The sequence below is a fragment of the Sorex araneus genome, chromosome X (genome assembly GCF_027595985.1).
Source record: "Sorex araneus isolate mSorAra2 chromosome X, mSorAra2.pri, whole genome shotgun sequence".
Classification (NCBI taxonomy): Eukaryota; Metazoa; Chordata; class Mammalia; order Eulipotyphla; family Soricidae; genus Sorex; species Sorex araneus.
In genome coordinates this window covers 42,092,430-42,109,496 of record NC_073313.1, presented here as the reverse complement: position 1 = coordinate 42,109,496, position 17,067 = coordinate 42,092,430, and the positions used below count along the sequence as shown (strand labels likewise).

General features: G+C 48.7%; 1 protein-coding gene across 1 annotated transcript in view; it reads right to left on the bottom strand.

Moving 5' to 3' along the window:
* Positions 1–13,916, bottom strand: part of ATP6AP2 (ATPase H+ transporting accessory protein 2) — a 29,847-nt gene extending 15,931 nt beyond the window's left edge. The window contains exons 1-2 of the mRNA XM_055122543.1: positions 13,742–13,916; positions 5,368–5,498 (exon numbers count right to left, since the gene is read on the bottom strand). Coding sequence (XP_054978518.1) covers positions 5,368–5,498; positions 13,742–13,781 — 171 coding nt within the window. The 5' untranslated portion in view covers positions 13,782–13,916. The remainder of the gene's footprint in view (positions 1–5,367; positions 5,499–13,741) is intronic.
* Between the last annotated feature and the right edge of the window lie 3,151 nt (positions 13,917–17,067).

Genomic DNA, 17,067 nt, shown 5'->3' with positions numbered 1-17,067 from the left:
AGACTGGAAACGGCCAAATTTAAGAGCAAGTTTCACCCAAAAACACTTCGTTGGAAAAGAGAACCGGTCTTTTGTAGGAAGCTTGCCACTGGGGCACAGGTGAGGGAGATGAGTTAGGGAAGGGAACACTAGGATACTGGGGGAGAGAGAGGGGGAGGGGAAGTGCCACAGTAGCAGGCTGGGGGGTGGGGATGGGCGGGAGGGAAACTGGGAACTTTGGTGGAGAGAAATGGACATTGGTGAAGGGGTGGGTGTTGGAACAATGTATGACTGAAACTTAATAATGAATAACTTTGTAAGATGATTTTTTAAAAAATTACATTAAAAATCTGATGGGGCCGGAGTGATAGTACAGTGGGTAGGGCGTTTGCCTTGCATGCAGCTGACCTGGGTTTGGTCCCTGGCATCCCATATGGTCCCCCCAAGTACTGCCAGGAGTAACTCCTGAGCATCACTGGGTGTGACTCAAAAAGAAAAAAAATATATTAAAAAACCAAAAAACGCTGTGTGTGGGGAAAGTCGGCCAGTAATCCAAACAGGGCCGGTTCCTATTGCAGATTACAAACTAGTTTCTTCCAAGAAGAAATGAGACATTTCCTTCCGTTGGATCCTCTTCCGTCCTGAACAACACAGCACTGCTTCTCTGTCACAGTGACCACCAAGATGCTATGAATAAAACAAAATTCCTGCTGGAAGCAACAACTATTACTTTACTGATCATGGCTATTAAAGGTTATTTCAACAGCCATTTGCTGTCAAATTTAAGACCACAAGGCACAAATGTTGTCCCTAATGAAATGTTCACGCAAGGAGATCGAGACCGGCACCCCTGCTGGCCTGCAGAGTCAGCTCCCCACGAGGTTTCTTTTGGGTTTTGGGGGACAACTTAGGGGGTGATTTAAGGGGCAAGTGTCTTTAAGTGACACTTAGAGACCCTGCCAAAGGTGGCAAGGGGCTGGAGAGATAGCACAGCGGGTAGGGTGCTGGTCTTGCACACTGCTGACATGGGTTTGATCCCCGCCATTCCACATGATACCCTGAGCCCACCAGGAGTAATTCCTGAGCACAGAGCCAGGAGTAACCCCTGCGCATCACCAGGTGTGGCCCCAAACCCAAACTAAACAAACAACAATAAAAAGAGTGCCTAGCTTATAGAGTTGGGAGGGGTGGGGATAAGTGAACAGAGCAAACCTCACCTGTCCTCACAGAGACTGGGACGGGTGCCTGGTCCCATGCTGCAGCCAGGTTAAGCAATCAGTTACAGCGCTCAGTTTCCCTCTAGGAACCCAAAGTCAGACTATCTCACAGCTTCCGGACCATGCCCATCCCCAAAACCCAGGCCACAAGCGGACAGTTTAGCATGGACACAGCCAAACTATGGAGTCAACAACACTGAAACTGGAGTCAACAACAGTGAGATCGTAAGATCCAAACTCAAGAGTCAGACTGAAAAATGTCCCCTCAAGGTGGCAGGCTGCGGGGATGAGAGGGAACCTAAGGACACTGGTAGAAGGAAGTTGACACTGGTGGTGGGATGGATGCTGGACCACTGTATGTCTAAAACTCAACTATCAATAGCTTTGTAAATCACGGTGCTTTAATAAAATTTAAAATAATAATAATAATAATAAACTGCGATGGATGCAGCATTTGTGTCACCCCAACCCCACGCCAAATTTCTGATGCTCCAAACCGCAATGTGCTGGGATGACGAGGTGATTAGGCTGCGTGAGTCGAGCCCGCAGGAATGGGGTTTGGCTGCTTATGAAAATAAGGGGCCACAAGAACAGGTGAGTGGATAAAGAAACTATGGTATATCTGCACAATGGGATACTACACAGCTGCTAGGAAAAAAATGAAGTCATGAAATCTGCTTATAAATGAACATGGAGAGCATCATGCTGAGTAAAATGAGTCAGAGGGAGAGGGACAGACATAGAATGATTGCACTCATTTGTGGGATGTAAAAAACATAGTATGAGACGATTACTTAGGGACAGTAGAAACAAGGGCCAGGAGGACTAGTCCACTGGAAGTTTGCTACAAGTGGTGATAGGGGAAGGGCAGTTAGGACAGAGAAGGGACCACTTACGACAATGATAGTTGGAAATGATCACTCTGGAAAATAATTGAGTGATGAAAGGAGGTAAAGGGACAAACATGATAACCTTTCAGTACCTGTATCTCAGTATCTCAAACCACAATGCCCAAAATGGGGGGGAGGGAAGGAGGGAGGAGGAGAATAAGAGAGAGAGAATGAGAGAGAGAGCGAGCCTGCCATAGAGGCAGACTGCGGGTAGTGGTGGAAGGGGAAACTGGGAACATTGGTGGTGGGAAATATACACTGGCAAAGGGATGGGTGTTGGAACATGGAACATTGTATGACTGAAACCCAATCATGAACAACTCTGTAACTGTATCTCACAGGGATTTAATTTAAAAAAAGAAAAGAGAGGCATATGTGATAGCATATGATAGCACAGGGGGTAGGGCGGTTGCCTTGCATGCGGCCAACCCGGGTTCGATTCCCAGCATCCCATATGGTCCCCTGAGCACCTCAGGAGTAATTCCTGAATGCATGAGCCAGGAGTAACCCCTGTGTATTGCCAGGTGTCACCCAAAAAGAAAAAAAAATTAAAAGAAAAAAGAAAAGAAGGGGCCAGAGAGTACCTGGTCACAAGCACTTATCTTGTAATCTGGTGAGATTACAAGAAGTCAGCAGTCTGTGGCCTAGGAGAGGGTCCTCAGTGGAACCCAATCATGAAGACACTGTGACTCCAGATTCCCAATGCCCCAGAATCAGGAAAAATAAACTTTTGTTGCTTATCTATTAGCCACTCAGACTATGGTGCTTGGAACAGCAGCCTGAACTTAGACATATATCTTTATCACAAGTCCTGGGAAAACAAAACCCACCAAAATTATACATCCTATCAGGATGACAGATACATTCTCTTCTCTATGAAGACTTTACTATGTGAGTAAATAATTACACGACTAATACTTTGCAACATTTCATTTCATAAGCCAAGCTTAAATAACAATTTTGTTTCCATAAGCCAAGGTTAAATATTAAAGCACTTAGCGAAAATGTCCCCAACTAGTTTGACTTCTAAAATGTGTGCCAAATAGACCTACATTTGCTTTCTTGAGCTGTTAGCAAAAATTGATTAAAAAGACCTTTCAGGCATCTCCCTGGACTTTGGAAACTCGACAACCACGCCCATGAATCACCTCTAGTACCACATAAACTCTCTCACAAGCCATGATCCAGAGACTCAGAAATAAATCTCTGAGGAGATCTACAAGTGGCAGAATTTTTCCCGGATCCTACCCAAGGCTGAGTTGTCCCGAGGCTACTGAGAGGGGGGTAGGTGAGCCCCAGCACCTGCCCAAACAGAGCCCTGGCAGCCAAAAACTTCCACATTCCACAATTGCCACCATGCTCCCAGCCAGACCCCATTGCTTACACGAGCCTCACTGCTTGTACGAGCCTCATCCAGAAATTAATTTGTTGAAGCACTCAGGTATAAGGGTTTTGTGACTGAATCTCCAGCTTTCATGGGGTTGGGAGATGGGCTACCCCCCCCACAGTCATTTCCCTGTACTTCCAGAATCCCGGCAGTAATGCACATGCCCCAAAGCCACCAGTCAGTTAAGATTTTTTTCTTTAGAATTTAATTCCAGCTGTTTCAACTTGTTAGAAATTTTGGACAACCTGGAGCATGCATCTGTGATCTTGGTGTTGGTGTACAACATCCCATAATCTCAGGCCTAGCTAGGCCTGGATGTAAACATTGTTTTTCTGTTACTGTTACTTTAACTGACTATACTTCCAGTTATGTAACTGACTTTGATACTGTTTCCCTTAACTAAGTTAATTTGCATATTCTGCCTATGGGGCTGAGTATCACTGGTTAAAACATCAAGCTAGTTAATAAAAGGGGGCTGAACAGGCTGCTCTCCGGCATGGCACAGCACAACTTCAGAGACAGTTATGTGATCCTCCAAAAAGGATTTCTTTTGCGTGCATATCTTAATGCTTCAGACTGTCTAACCAAACCTTACTGCAACACTTGGCCACGTGACATCTCAAACTCTGGGGGCCGGAGCAATAGTACAGCGGGTAGAGCGTTTGCCTTGCAAGCGGCCGACCCAGGTACAATCCCCGGCATCCCATACGGTCCCCCAGCACTGCCAGGAGTAACTCTTGAGTGTAGGCCAGGAGTGACCCCTGAGCATCACTGGGTGTGACCCAAAAAGGAAAAAAAAAAGATCCCTCAAACTCTGTAATACTGATAAACCAGGAGTAGCACAGCAGATTGGATGGGATGTAATGTAGAAGGCAACCAATCTCGATCAACAAGGTTTAACCTGTAACATGTTAGTAATCTCTTATACAATGGTTTGCGGGCTCCATAGTGAGATACGACAATCTTCACTACTTTCTTCTAAGGAAACATTTTTTGATCATCCTTTTAGCAAATTATTTACAACAAGAATGTAAAATAAATTATTGAAGGCCTGACATGGGGACAGGCTCAATAGTGGTTGAGAAAATTAGAAATAATGATGGTGGGAAGGCACAATGGTGGTGCAATTGGTGTTGGAATATTGAATGTCTGTAACTAAACTAATGACTTAATAAAGAATGGTTTAAAAGAATGGTTTCCATGGTTGTTAGATTTTTCTTACACAAATAAGGCAAATATGTAATTGCCAGAATTTTATGATTTGAAACACATTAAAAATATTCTTATTTTAATAAAGCAGAATTTGGCAAGAATTAAATTATAAAGAGCTTTCAGGGCCGGAGTGATAGTACAGTGGGCAGGGCATTTGCCTTGCACACGACCAACCTGGGTTCGATCCCTGGCATCCCAGTGCAGAGTCAGGAGTAACTCCTGAGCATTGCTGGGTATGACGCAAAAAGGCAAAAACCCAAAAAGAAAAAAAAAAGCAGATCTGGGCTGGAGCGATAGCACAGCGGGTAGGGCGTTTGCCTTGCACGCGGCCGACCCGGGTTCGAATCCCAGCATCCCATATGGTCCCCTGAGCACCGCCAGGAGTAATTCCTGAGTGTAGAACCAGGAGTAACCCCTGTGCATCGCCAGGTGTGACCCAAAAAGAAAAAAAAAAAAAAAAAAAAAAAAGCAGATCTATTTTTTTTTTTTTGCTTTTGGGGTCATACCCGGCGATGCACAGGGGTTACTCCTGGCTTTGCACTTAGGAACTACTCCTGGCAGTGCTCAGGGGACCATATAGGATGCTGGGAATCGAACCCGGGTTGGCCGGGTGCAAGGCAAAACGCCCTACCCCCTATGCTATTGCTCCAGCCCCTGCAAATTTTTTTTTAAGTATACATACTTCTTTCACAGAGAAGCCCATGGACAATGCAGCCACATCTGGAATCCGGTCTCCTGGGATAGGCCAATTTCCATCTCGGAAAACAACAGATCCTGGTGATCGTAATATACTAAATTCGTTCCCCCAAACACCTGTAAAGAGAACAGATTAAAAAAATCCATGGTCAATGTCCTAAGTCTTTGGCACCTCCATAGAAGATGAAACACATTTTTCTCCACTCTTCACTGAATTAGCATACTAACTCACAGGACACGGCAGAGCCTGGCAAGCTACCCGTGGCGTACTCCATATGCCAAAAACAGTAACAAGCCTCACAATGGAGATGTTACTGGTGCCCGCTCGAGCAAATCGCTGACCAACGGGATGACAGTGCTATAGTGCTGTCATGCAACTCACAGGACAAAATGCTAAATCCTAAACAGTAACAAATCCTTTTTTTGAATGATCTAGATCTATTTTCAATCATTTCCAAATTCGGGATGCCTGCAGACCAATCCTCAGTGCAGTGTGGGAAAGCACGGATATAGGGCCTTCCTACAACGGCCCTTAGCTAGAGAGAGAGTACAGGGTTAAGGCTCTTTCTTGCCTTATATCCACCAGCACCAGTTTGATCCCCAGCACCACACATGGTCCCCTAAGCTTGGCCGGAAGCAACCTTGGAGCACCAGAGTTGGGAGAATTCTGCAAACACTGTCAGGTGTGGCCTCAAACCCCTCCCCTCTCCACCACTGGAAAAAAGTTTCTTTAAACAGGGGCTTTGTGTGGCCAGAGTGCAGTGGCTAAGATGCTTGCCTTGCACAGGTGTGACCCAAAAGCCAAAAAATAAAACAAAAACCAAATAACCTGGGTTCATTTCCTGACACCCCATATGGTCCCCTGAGCCCATCAGGAGTGATCCCTGAGTACAGAGCCTGGACTGAGTCAAACAAACAAAAAAGATATATGATCTTTCAAATGACTCAAGAAATCTATTTCTCACATACATACACATATATATTTTGTTTGTTTTGTTTTTGGGTCACACCCGGCGATGCACAGGGGTTACTCCTGGCGGTGCTCAGGGGACCATATGGGATGTTGGGATTCGAACCCAGGCCGGCTGCATGCAAGGCAAACGCCCTACCCACTGTGCTATTGCTCCAGCCCTATTTCTCAAATACATTAAGCATGTTTCCCAAAATGCTTAAAGTTTGTAATGCAATTAGAACATTGGGGGGTGTTGGAAATGCTTGGGGGCTACTCCCAGCTTGGTGCTCTGGGCTACTCCCAGCTTGGTGCTCTGAGAACAATTAGGTACAGGGGGCGAGTTGGCTGTAAGGCAAGTACCGAATGTCCAGTACTGACTCTCTGGCCCCAGAAGAAGGCAAGCATCTTCCGTTACAGTATTTGTCTCTTGTCCTCTGTTTCAGAGCAACCAGGGTGAAATGGGCTGCTGACACCCATAATAAAGGAGACTCTGACAAAAATTAAAAAACAAATAGCTTTCAGGGCCGGAGGGCTAGTACAGTGGGTAAAGCATTTGCCTTCTCAGCCAGCCTTTTCCCCCTGCCCCTGCAGTGAATTTTGGGGCTGCATCTAAATGTGGGGGCTGGCTGCTGGGGAATCAAACCCCAATCAAAGGTTGGAAGGTTTGAGCTGGAGTGACAGCACAGTGGACAGGATGCTTGCCTTGCATGCAGCCAACGTGGGTTTGATCCCCAGCACCGCCAGGAAAAACCTTTGAGCTTGCTGGGTATGGCCCAAAACCCGGGGGGGGGAGTGGAAGGGGGAGGCTGTAGGAAGCTTGGAAGTCTTAAGTGCTCCCCCTGATTTTTGTGGGGTATGGAGGAAGGCTGTAGCTTGAATCAAAGCCAGTTGCCAGTGAATCATCATATAAATGTAATGAAGCTTTCATAAAGCCCCACTCAAAAAGGATTTGGAAGAACTGGAGCAATAGCACAGCGGGTAGGGCGTTTGCCTTGCATGCGGCCGACCCGGGGTTCGATTCCCAGCATCCCATATGGTCCCCTGAGCACCGCCAGGAGTAATTCCTGAGTGCAGAGCCAGGAGTAACCCCTGTGCATCACCAGGTGTGACACAAAAAGCAAAAAAATTAAAAATAAAATTTAAAAAAAAAGGATTTGGAGAGCTTCAGGGTTGGTGACCATGCCAGTGCAGGGAACACGGTGGGCCTGGAGGGAGTCAAGAACCACCAAGCCCCGGGGCTGGAGCAATAGTACAGTGGGCAAGGCACTTGCCTTGCACGCGGCTGACCTGGGTTCAATCCCCGGCATCCCAGATGGTCCTCTGAGCACCACCAGGAGTGATTCCTGAGTGCGAAGCCAGGAGTAACCCCTGAGCATTGCTGGGTGTGACACAAAAGCAAAAACAACCACAAACTAAAGAACCATCAAGCCCTTTCCTTACACTCTGCCCTGTGTGTCTCTGCCATCTGGTGGCTCTTCCTGAGTCACAGCCTCTTATGATAATCCAGTGATCTAAGCGCACTCAGTGTTGCCTGAGTTCTGTGGCTCTAGGAAATTCACTGACCTCAAGGAAGGAGGGGGTCCTGGGACCCTCCAGTGTCTCTAGCTCGTTAGTCAGAAGCATCAGCGACAACTTGTGACTGGTGTGGGGGCGGGGCAGGGAGGAGGATCTGGAAGAACTGAATTCTTGACCAATGGAATTTGCTGCTCTCTGGGTTCCCGGTGTCGAAATCGGGGTGAATTCTCAGACACGCTGCTGGCTGGTGTCCCCAGAGTTGCTCCACATATTGGAAATTGCATGTCGGAACACTTTACAGAGTGAATGAATCAGCTGGAGAGATAGGAGTGGGCGAGGCCCTTGCCTTGTATGTGGCTGACCCCATTTCATCCATGGGACTGCATGTGGTAATCCCCCTCCCCCTCCCCAGCACAGAGCTGGGAGCAGCCCCCGAGTCCCTTGGGATGTGGGTCCCCCGCCCCCCAAAGCAAAGCAAGGTTTGCTCTTCAAGCCCATCTTCTCCCTTGAACATGCTCAACTCTTGCTCGACTCTATGTCTCTGTGTTCCTTTGCTTGCTTTCCACTCTGGGGAAGCCTGTGTTTTCTTGAACACATTTCTCCTCTTTCTCTCCTTTCACATCTTTCTCTTGTTAAGATTTTTAAAACTGAAGTACTTTGATTTACAAAGTGCCGAGATTCACAAAGTTATTCCTTGTATATTGATATACTGTTCATACTGTATAACTGTATATCAAGTTCCAAGTATATGATTTTCCAACACCAATCCCATTACCAGTATCAGGGACCACTCCTGGCTGTACTTAGGGACCATATGGGGTACCAGGGACCAAACCCTGGTCGGCTGAGTGCAAGGCAACCACTGTAATATCACTCTGACTCCATCTTTCACATCTTTATTATTATTATTATTATTTTCTTTTGGGGGTCACACCCATCAATGCAGGGATTACTCCTGGCTCTGCACTCAGGAGTTACTCCTGGCAGTGCTCAGAAGACCATATGGGATGCTGGGAATCAAACCCGGGTCAGCCTCGTGCAAGGCAAACGCCCTACCCGCTGTGCTATCGCTCCAGCCCCTCACTTCTAATCAAGTTTCATTTGTTAAAAACAACCTTGCTTGGGGCTGGACCCTAAAAGCAAAAAACAACAACAAAAACAACCCCTCCCCCCCAAAAGAAAAGCAAAGAACAAATGAATGAATCACCCTCTTGATACGTGCATTGGAAAAACCATTTCCTAGACTGTTTCTCCAGTCTCAAGTTTAGAACATTTGGTCTTCTGATTGGTAACCTGTGCCCCCTTCCTGCCTACCATTTGCCTGTGAGATCTAAGGAAAGTTAAGCTGTAGCCTAAGGTACACTAGCCTGCTCAAGTTGGAGGAGGAAATTCTCAGAATATCGAGTCTGCATTTTGGAAATGGGGGTCAATGATAGAAGTGAGAGGTTTCAGGTTTCTGTGCCAGGGTTTTGACTTTTTAAAAAAATTCTTAAAATAAACCACTGATTTCTAATGCTCAGATATGCCACAAAGCCCTTGTTTTGGTGCTGCACCCGGTGGTGTTCAGGAATCATTTCTGTCAATGCTCAGGGGACCATATGGGATGCTGGGGATCTAACTTGCTGTGTGCAAGGCAAGTACCCCACCTTTGCTCTAGCCCCAAAAGATCTTAAGTCTTTTAAGTCACAGTAATAATAAAGACAACCTAGCCTAGGGGTGTTGAGGGTTGGAATTAAGAAATGGAAAAGAAAAGGACCATTTTTCTGTGCCCCTCACCCCAGTCAAAGGATGAACTATTTGGCCTCTTATTCCAGTATGTATTAACCCAATTAAGTCTAGTTTACACAAAGGAAGACAAGGAGCCAATGTAAATTTTGGGCCTCCTATTAAAATTTTTTTTCTTTTTGGGTCACATCCGGCGATGCACAGGGGTTACTCCTGGCTCTGCACTCAGGAATTACTCCCGGCAATGCTCAGGGGACCATATGGGATGCTGAGAATCGAACCCGGGTTGGCCGATGCAAGGCAAATGCCCTACCCGCTGTGCTAATGCTCCAGCCCCACCTATGAAAATATTAACGCCCAGTCCAAACCAAAGCTGGCCATGAAATAAGCCTTTAATAAAGCCTCACTGTTATTAGACGCTTGACCTAGGGTGCAGGGTAGGGGAATAAAGTTGGAAGCAACAGCAACTGTTTTGGTGCTGCAGTATTGATAGTAAATAAAAGGCCCCAGGATGGTGCGGAGACAACCCGGAGAGTTATGAGGTTCAATTCGGTGCAGCTGCCAGAGCAAGGAATTTCCAAACTATTCTCGCCCAAGGCGGACCAAGAAACTTCACAGAAGAGTAGTCCCGAACTGATAGGTACCTTGGTTCACTAAAGCAGAAGTTAATGCAATCTCTGAGAAACTGGAGCGGCAAGAGACCTGTATGTTCCCAGCACCCTTATACGTTTAAAGGGCCACGTGTGGGCCGAGAGAGGAGGCCAGATTTGAGATGTGGCCTGACTCACAACCCAGCAAAGCTAGACTTGGCCTCAATCCTGCAGGTGAGACTCTGCTGCCCTGCTGGTACCCACTGCCCTCCCATGAGCCTGGAATTCTGGAAAACCTGGGTCAAGGATTCCTATTCTGAGATAGGGCACCAGCCCAGACCCCTTGGGGGTACCGGACCAAATCCCCATCCTCTAACTGAACATGACAGTGAAAACGAAGATCGCCACTCCGACATCAAGGTGGGTGCATTTGCCAGCAACCGTTCCCATGGTCCCAATAGTCTAGCCCTTTGCAAAGTCTTTCTTTGTGCTGAACTGAAATGAACCTCCCAAGGGCTTTCATCTTCTTACTCTATCACTCCGTCTCACTAGATCATCTCATGTCCAATTTTGAGAGAAAGCAAAGGATTTCCTCCAACTACCTGTGGCCTTTCCACCACAAATTCATCTGCCCTTATCATTTCTCCCTCTACTCGGGGAGCTGGCGGGGATCTTCTTTCACTCAGCTATGACGATCACTTCTACTAACCCACTATTCTGGGGTGTACAAGTGTGGTCACAGGCACCCAAGTGGTTCCTGGTAGACTACACATTTCACAAGTGCGGGGGTTTCAGTTGGTCTTATCCCTATACTACCCCCAGCCTGAGAATAGCGCCTGATGCATACACACTCACTGAATGGAGTGCAATGCGGAGTGCCTTACCCATTTCTCCCTCTCCACAGGCTCTTTCACTTCAGCATCAAAATCACTGGGGTGCTCTTATTCTTTTTCTTTCCTTTCCTTTTTGGTTTCTGGGCATGCCAGCAGGGCTCAGGGGCTAACCCTGTCTCTGTGCTCAGCCATGAACCCTGACGGTGCTTAGAGGCCCACGTGTGGTACCAAGGGCTGATTAAGGGGACTGGGGGCTGTTAGAGTCCATGCAAGACACAAAACCATGGTCTCTCCGGCCAGGGTAGGGGTGCTCCTATCAGGAAGCACAGTCCCCTGAAGCATCAGTGGGGACAACTCCTAGACGGATTGCCAGGTGTGGACCCCAGGAGCCCACACAGGTAAGGAGTCTACCGCTGGCCCGAAGTCAGAGTTCTCAAAGATGTTTTCCATGAAGCCACATCTAATCATTGCAGAAAACAGTAACTTAACTTCACCTGACAAGATCAGGCAATGTGGAAACTGACAGGATCAGATTCTTGGGAAGCACGCTCAAACCCTGTAGAGAAGCAATTATTCTGCCTCAGACCAAAAGCAACCCCCCTGGGGCCAGAGCGATAGTACAGTGGGCAGGGTGCTTGCCCTGCACATGGCCAACCTGGGTTCAATCCCCAGCATCCCATATATGGTCCCCTGAGCACCGCCAGGAGTCATTCCCGAGTGCAGAGCCAGGAAGGAGTAGCCCCCGAGCATGGAAGGGGGTGCCCTCCCCCACCAAAACACAAATCCCCAAACCCGAAGCTACATGGTATCCAAGTATCAATCCTAACAGTAAAAACTTTTAAGGGCTCTTTCTTCTCTCACAGTTAAATCACAGGATCAAGTTTTCCAATGTCAAAAATGGAAATAAGGGGGCCGGAGCGACAGCACAGAGGGTAAGGTGTTTGCCTTGCACTCAACTGACCCGGGTTCGATGCGCGGCATCCCATATGGTCCCCCAAGCACCACCAGGAGTAATTCTTGAGTGCAAAGCCAGGAGTAACCCCTGAACATCGCTGGGTGTGACCCAAAAAGCAAAAAAAAAAAAAAAAAGGAAATAAATAAAAAGGAAAAGAAAAAGCTTCCCCCCCCCCCCGCCCCCAAGTCACTTTCTAAATCAGAATAATCTTTTCAAAGCTAGGAGGAAAGGAGGGTCGGGGAGATGGCTCAATGGTTTGGGATCAGGCTTTGCATATAGGAGGCCTGGGTGCCACTGCTAGCATCACATGACCCTCTGAACACCTCGGGAGTGATCCGCAAGCGCTGAGCCAGGAACAGCCCCTAGGTGTACCCCGAAGTCCGCCCCATCACTTCAGAAATAGCATCTCCACGACCTGAGCATAATAGATTCCCCTGCCAGTACCTGTAGACCCAGACAGGCCCTGGGTTCTGCAGCCAGATGGTCTGGATCAGTTCCAGCTTTACTACCTATGTGGTACTGAGTGATTTACTTAAGCTTGATCATTCTGAGGGCTGGAGCGATAGTACAGCAGTTGGGCTTTCGCCTTTCACGAGGCCAACTGGTGTTCGATTCCTCCGCCCCTCATGGCAGAGCCTGGCAAGCTACCCGTGCGTATTGGATATGCCAAAAACAGTAACAATAAGTCTCTCAATGAGAGACGTTACTGGTGCCCGCTCGAACAAATCGATGAGCAACGGGATGACAGTGATCATTCTGAATTCTGGGAGGTGGGGACAGACCCAAAGGTGCTTCCAGATGGCCCCAAGTGGTGTTTCAGGGCCAGGGGCACCAGAGATTGAACACCATCCTCTCGCATACCAAGCACACATTCCAGCCCACTGAGCATTCCCCGGGGGCATTTTGTTGTTGTTGTTTTTTGGGGGGGGTAAGTTTTTGCTGCGGTGCTGGGTGATGGAACCCAGGGCCCCACACCAGGCAAGGGTTCTACCGCCGAGCGACATTCAGGCCCTGAGCTCTATCACGCGAAAAGGACTGATACAAAATGACACACATTACATGCTCCCGCAGGAACAGGTGAAACATTAGCTTGACCTGTATTCCTGAATGCTAGGGAACCCCGCTTCCCTTCGGAGAGCTCCCATTTATGGGCCACGTGACCCAAAGAACATGACTCACACCTTAGTTTCCAAATCCTTTAAAATTGAGAACTGGGACCAAAAAAAAAAAAAAAGTATCCGGAGGTACTTGGAATTTGCCTTGAAAATGAACCATACAACTTTTGTCTCGTGTAACATGTTCGAGGGAGGGACGGCGATTTTCACAAATGACGAATGACAACCGCTGAGAAGGATGACACCAGGAACTGCACAGAGACGCCGCCGCCGCCGCTGTGGTCAGCCCAGGAGGGCTCATCATCAGCCATCAATCAATTCCGAAATGCGATCCCCATTCTCCAAAGCGCCTCCCGAGCCGGAAGAGGCAGGGAGGCCCGGGGGCAGGTGGCACGACTGGCGGCCGCACCTTCCACGAAGAGGCGGAAGGTGGAGGCCGGCTCAGGTGCCCCCCACGCAACCCGGCCCGGGCGACCCGTGAGGCCGCGCCGCCGCGGACGGGTCCAGAGGAAAGGTCGGGAGGGAGGGAGGGAGGGAGGGAGCTGGGGCGAGGGCGCCGCCGACTGCCCGCACTGCGGCACCGGCCCCGCTGTCCCCCACCCGTGGCCGCCCCCGACCCCCGAGCCTCAGTCCCTCCCGGAGCACGCGCCGCCCGCCCGCCCCCCGGGTCCTCACCCGCCACCAACAAGGACAGGAGCACAACGAGCCCGATCATGGTTCCACGGCGGCGGCAGCGGCGCGGGGCAACCCGAAACAGGCCGGCGGGACGCGAGCGACCACCGCAGCGCGAGGGGGTGACGCGCTCCGGCTCTTCCAGACTCCAGGAGCCCGCCCCGTCGTTGCCTCCTCCGGGAAGCTGCCGCCTTCTCCACCAATCGCCGGCGACGCCGTGTTCTACGAGACGGACGTAATTCGGTTGCGTCCACCGATAGGCGAAGCCTGACTTGATGGATGGGTGATGCTACCAATCGTGAGCAGCAATCGAGGCGCCGGGCAGTTCCGCCCCCCGGCCCGTGACGACCGGTCACGAGATGGAGGGTAGGGCGAGCGGTGAGGATCCGGGGAATGACAGAGCTGATCGCCGGGTCCCGCGGGTCCGCGGCGTGGGGTTGCATCCAGTGTGAGGACCCCTGGGACGTTCTCGAGCGACGGCCTGCCACCGGGGTGTCTATTTTTTTTTTCCCGTCGTGGGGCTCTGCCCCGCTCAGGCTGCAGCTCTGGGAACTGCCAGGCTGGTGTGGGTTTCGCTCTAACAATTGCATGGACGTTGAGCACTGGCTAGGAAGAAGCCCGGCGCCCCGACAGTCTTTGCCCTCCTAAGTTAAGCGTCAGACAAAACCCAAGGTGTGAAATTTGAATTTCAGAGCAGTTGCCGCTACTGCTCATTTTTAGCGATCAGCCTGCCGTCAATTTTTCCTGGGACGGATTTATACAAACTGGAAAAACCTATTCGTTGTCTAGCTGAAATTCAAATATGATGGGTGCTCAGTAGTTTGGTTTACGAAATCTGGCCACCCTGCCGCTCCTCGGCGAGAATATTACTCAATGACTTCCTTTATCCAGTCTCTTAGGATCACGTGAGGGCTAGACATGTCAAGAGTCCTCCTTGCCGCAGTGAAGAGTTTCCGCGACGGTTTGAGACTAGACCAGAAGTGACTCCGTGTAGCATCTATGGTCAGACAAGGATCCCCCAACTCCTGACCTCGGGTTTCAATCTGCAAGGATAAGAGGTGCAGAGAGTAGGGGGTACAAATTGTACGGTGTGGCAGGGAGAAAGCCTTGTCAAAGCGGAACATCAACCGTTTCGCCCAAGAAGAGATGGGGGAAGGAAGTGCACGGGAGACCCGTGAAACTAAAATTTTCCAGTCAGGGACATGTTTGTTGAGCATATGGAATGTTACATAAAACAGATACGCTACAAATTCAGTTCATCCAACCTCAGAGGAAGATGCATGGCAAACCTTATTAAGTAGTCCTTACACTTGGTTAGTTTTTCTGTGTACAGGATTTATGTACGTGAATATATGATCTATGACCCTTCTAACAACTTGCTTCCCCTAGAAACTAAGTCCCTTTCCTTTGTCTTCTCATTTTCTCTAATTTTAATAATTCTTTGGTTAAAATTATATATAAGACCCAGTAACTCACCACTTTGAGTTACTCGTTTTGTTGTTTTTCTGTCACACCTGGTGGTGTTCAGGGGTTACTCCTGGTTCTGCACGCAGGAATCACTCCTGGTGGTTCTCAGAGGACCGTAGGGGGTGTTTTGCATCGAACCCTGGTCAGCCATGTGTAAGGCAAGCGCCTTATCGGCTGTACTTCCTCTTTGGCCCGAGTTACTCATTTTGGGGTGGTTTCACATGTGTGTGATGCACTTGTTAATAACCTGGCTTTTCACCATTTTTCTTGATTGTGTTTGATATCTGGGTTCGGACCCAGGTATCTTGTATGTAATGCAAGCACTTTATCACTGAACCACGCCCTTGGCCCTCCCACAACTGTTTGTGTGTTTGGGGGGCCATACCTGGCATTCATTAGGGCCTATTCCCAGCTCCATACACAGGGCTCACTCCCAGTGGTCCTCCTGGGAGCAGATGTAGAGAGGAGAAACCAGGGTCAGCTGCATGCAAGGCACAACTGCCTTAACCCCTGTCCTATCTCTCTGAACTCTCATGTGAATGTTTTTGTTTGCTTTGGTTTGGGAGCCACACCCAGTGGTGCTTGGTGGGGATTTACTCCTGCCCTGCACTCAGGGATCACTCCTGGCAGGCTCAGGGCACCATATGTGGTGCTGCGGATCGACCCTAGGTCCACTGCATGCAAGGCAAGTGTCCTACCTGCTATACTATCACTGTGGCCCCTTCATGTGAATGTTTTATCAGTCTAATTTACAAGGACCAAACATCAACTGTGGGGCGTTGCTTTTTGTGTGTGGTGCCAGGGATAAAACCTGGCAGCTCATACATGCAAGGCGAGTACTCTGTTGTTTAGAGACATTCCCAGATAACACAACTCTTTTTTTTCTTTTTTTTTCTTTTTGGGTCACACCCGGCGATGCTCAGGAATCACTCCTGGCAGTGCTCAGGGGACCATATGGGATGCTGGGATTCGAACCCGGGTCAGCTACGTGCAAGGCAAACGCCCTACCCACTGTGCTATTGCTCCAGCCCCCAACACAACTCTTTTACTTAGAGAAACACCAGCTTCTTTCTCTATCAGGTGGGCAGAGAAAGGCTTTTTCCCCCTTCTCTATAAAATCATTAACTGACACATCGCCCCAGGAAGAAGAGTAAGGTATTAGCCCTGGATACAATGTCATACTGCGCTGCATCGATACATTGTATACTATGACAACCATACTGGGATCTAGCCTATAAGAGATGTGGTACAATTCAGCATTTCTCAGGATATTCTAAAGGGGCTATAGGTGAAAATTGCATAAACAGCCTGAGGTTAAGGAGATATCGATAGGACAAGTTTTAATGGGGGTGCAGTTGGAAAAAGACTGAGAAACACAGGTTTCATTGATAGAATGAAAAGATAGATACCTATTACTTTTTTTAAAAGGGTTTTGGGTCACACCCAGTGATGCTAGGGTTACTCCTGGCTCTGTGCTCAGGAATCACTCCTGGCGGGCTCGAGAGACCATATGGGATGCCGGGGATTGGCCCAGATTGGCCATGTGCAAGGTAAATGCCCTCTAGGACTTTAGTATTGATTAAACAAATAAACTCTGTGGTCCTTGCTTCCAACATAACCGAAAAAGGAAGCAATATAGTTCTGCCAAAAAGGGGTACAGCCACAGACACCTTTTTATTTACTGCACCAATGGTGCCCCACTGTGTATCTAAGGACAAGGCTATTAACCTCCTTCACTGGAAAAAAAAGAGTTGGGGTGAGAGTCTTCAGGGCTGTTTCCAGTTTGGAGGATTTATTGCACTGAAATTTATAGCTTCTGGTGTCATTCACAGTAAGGGAGTAGAACAGTGCTCGTGAAACCC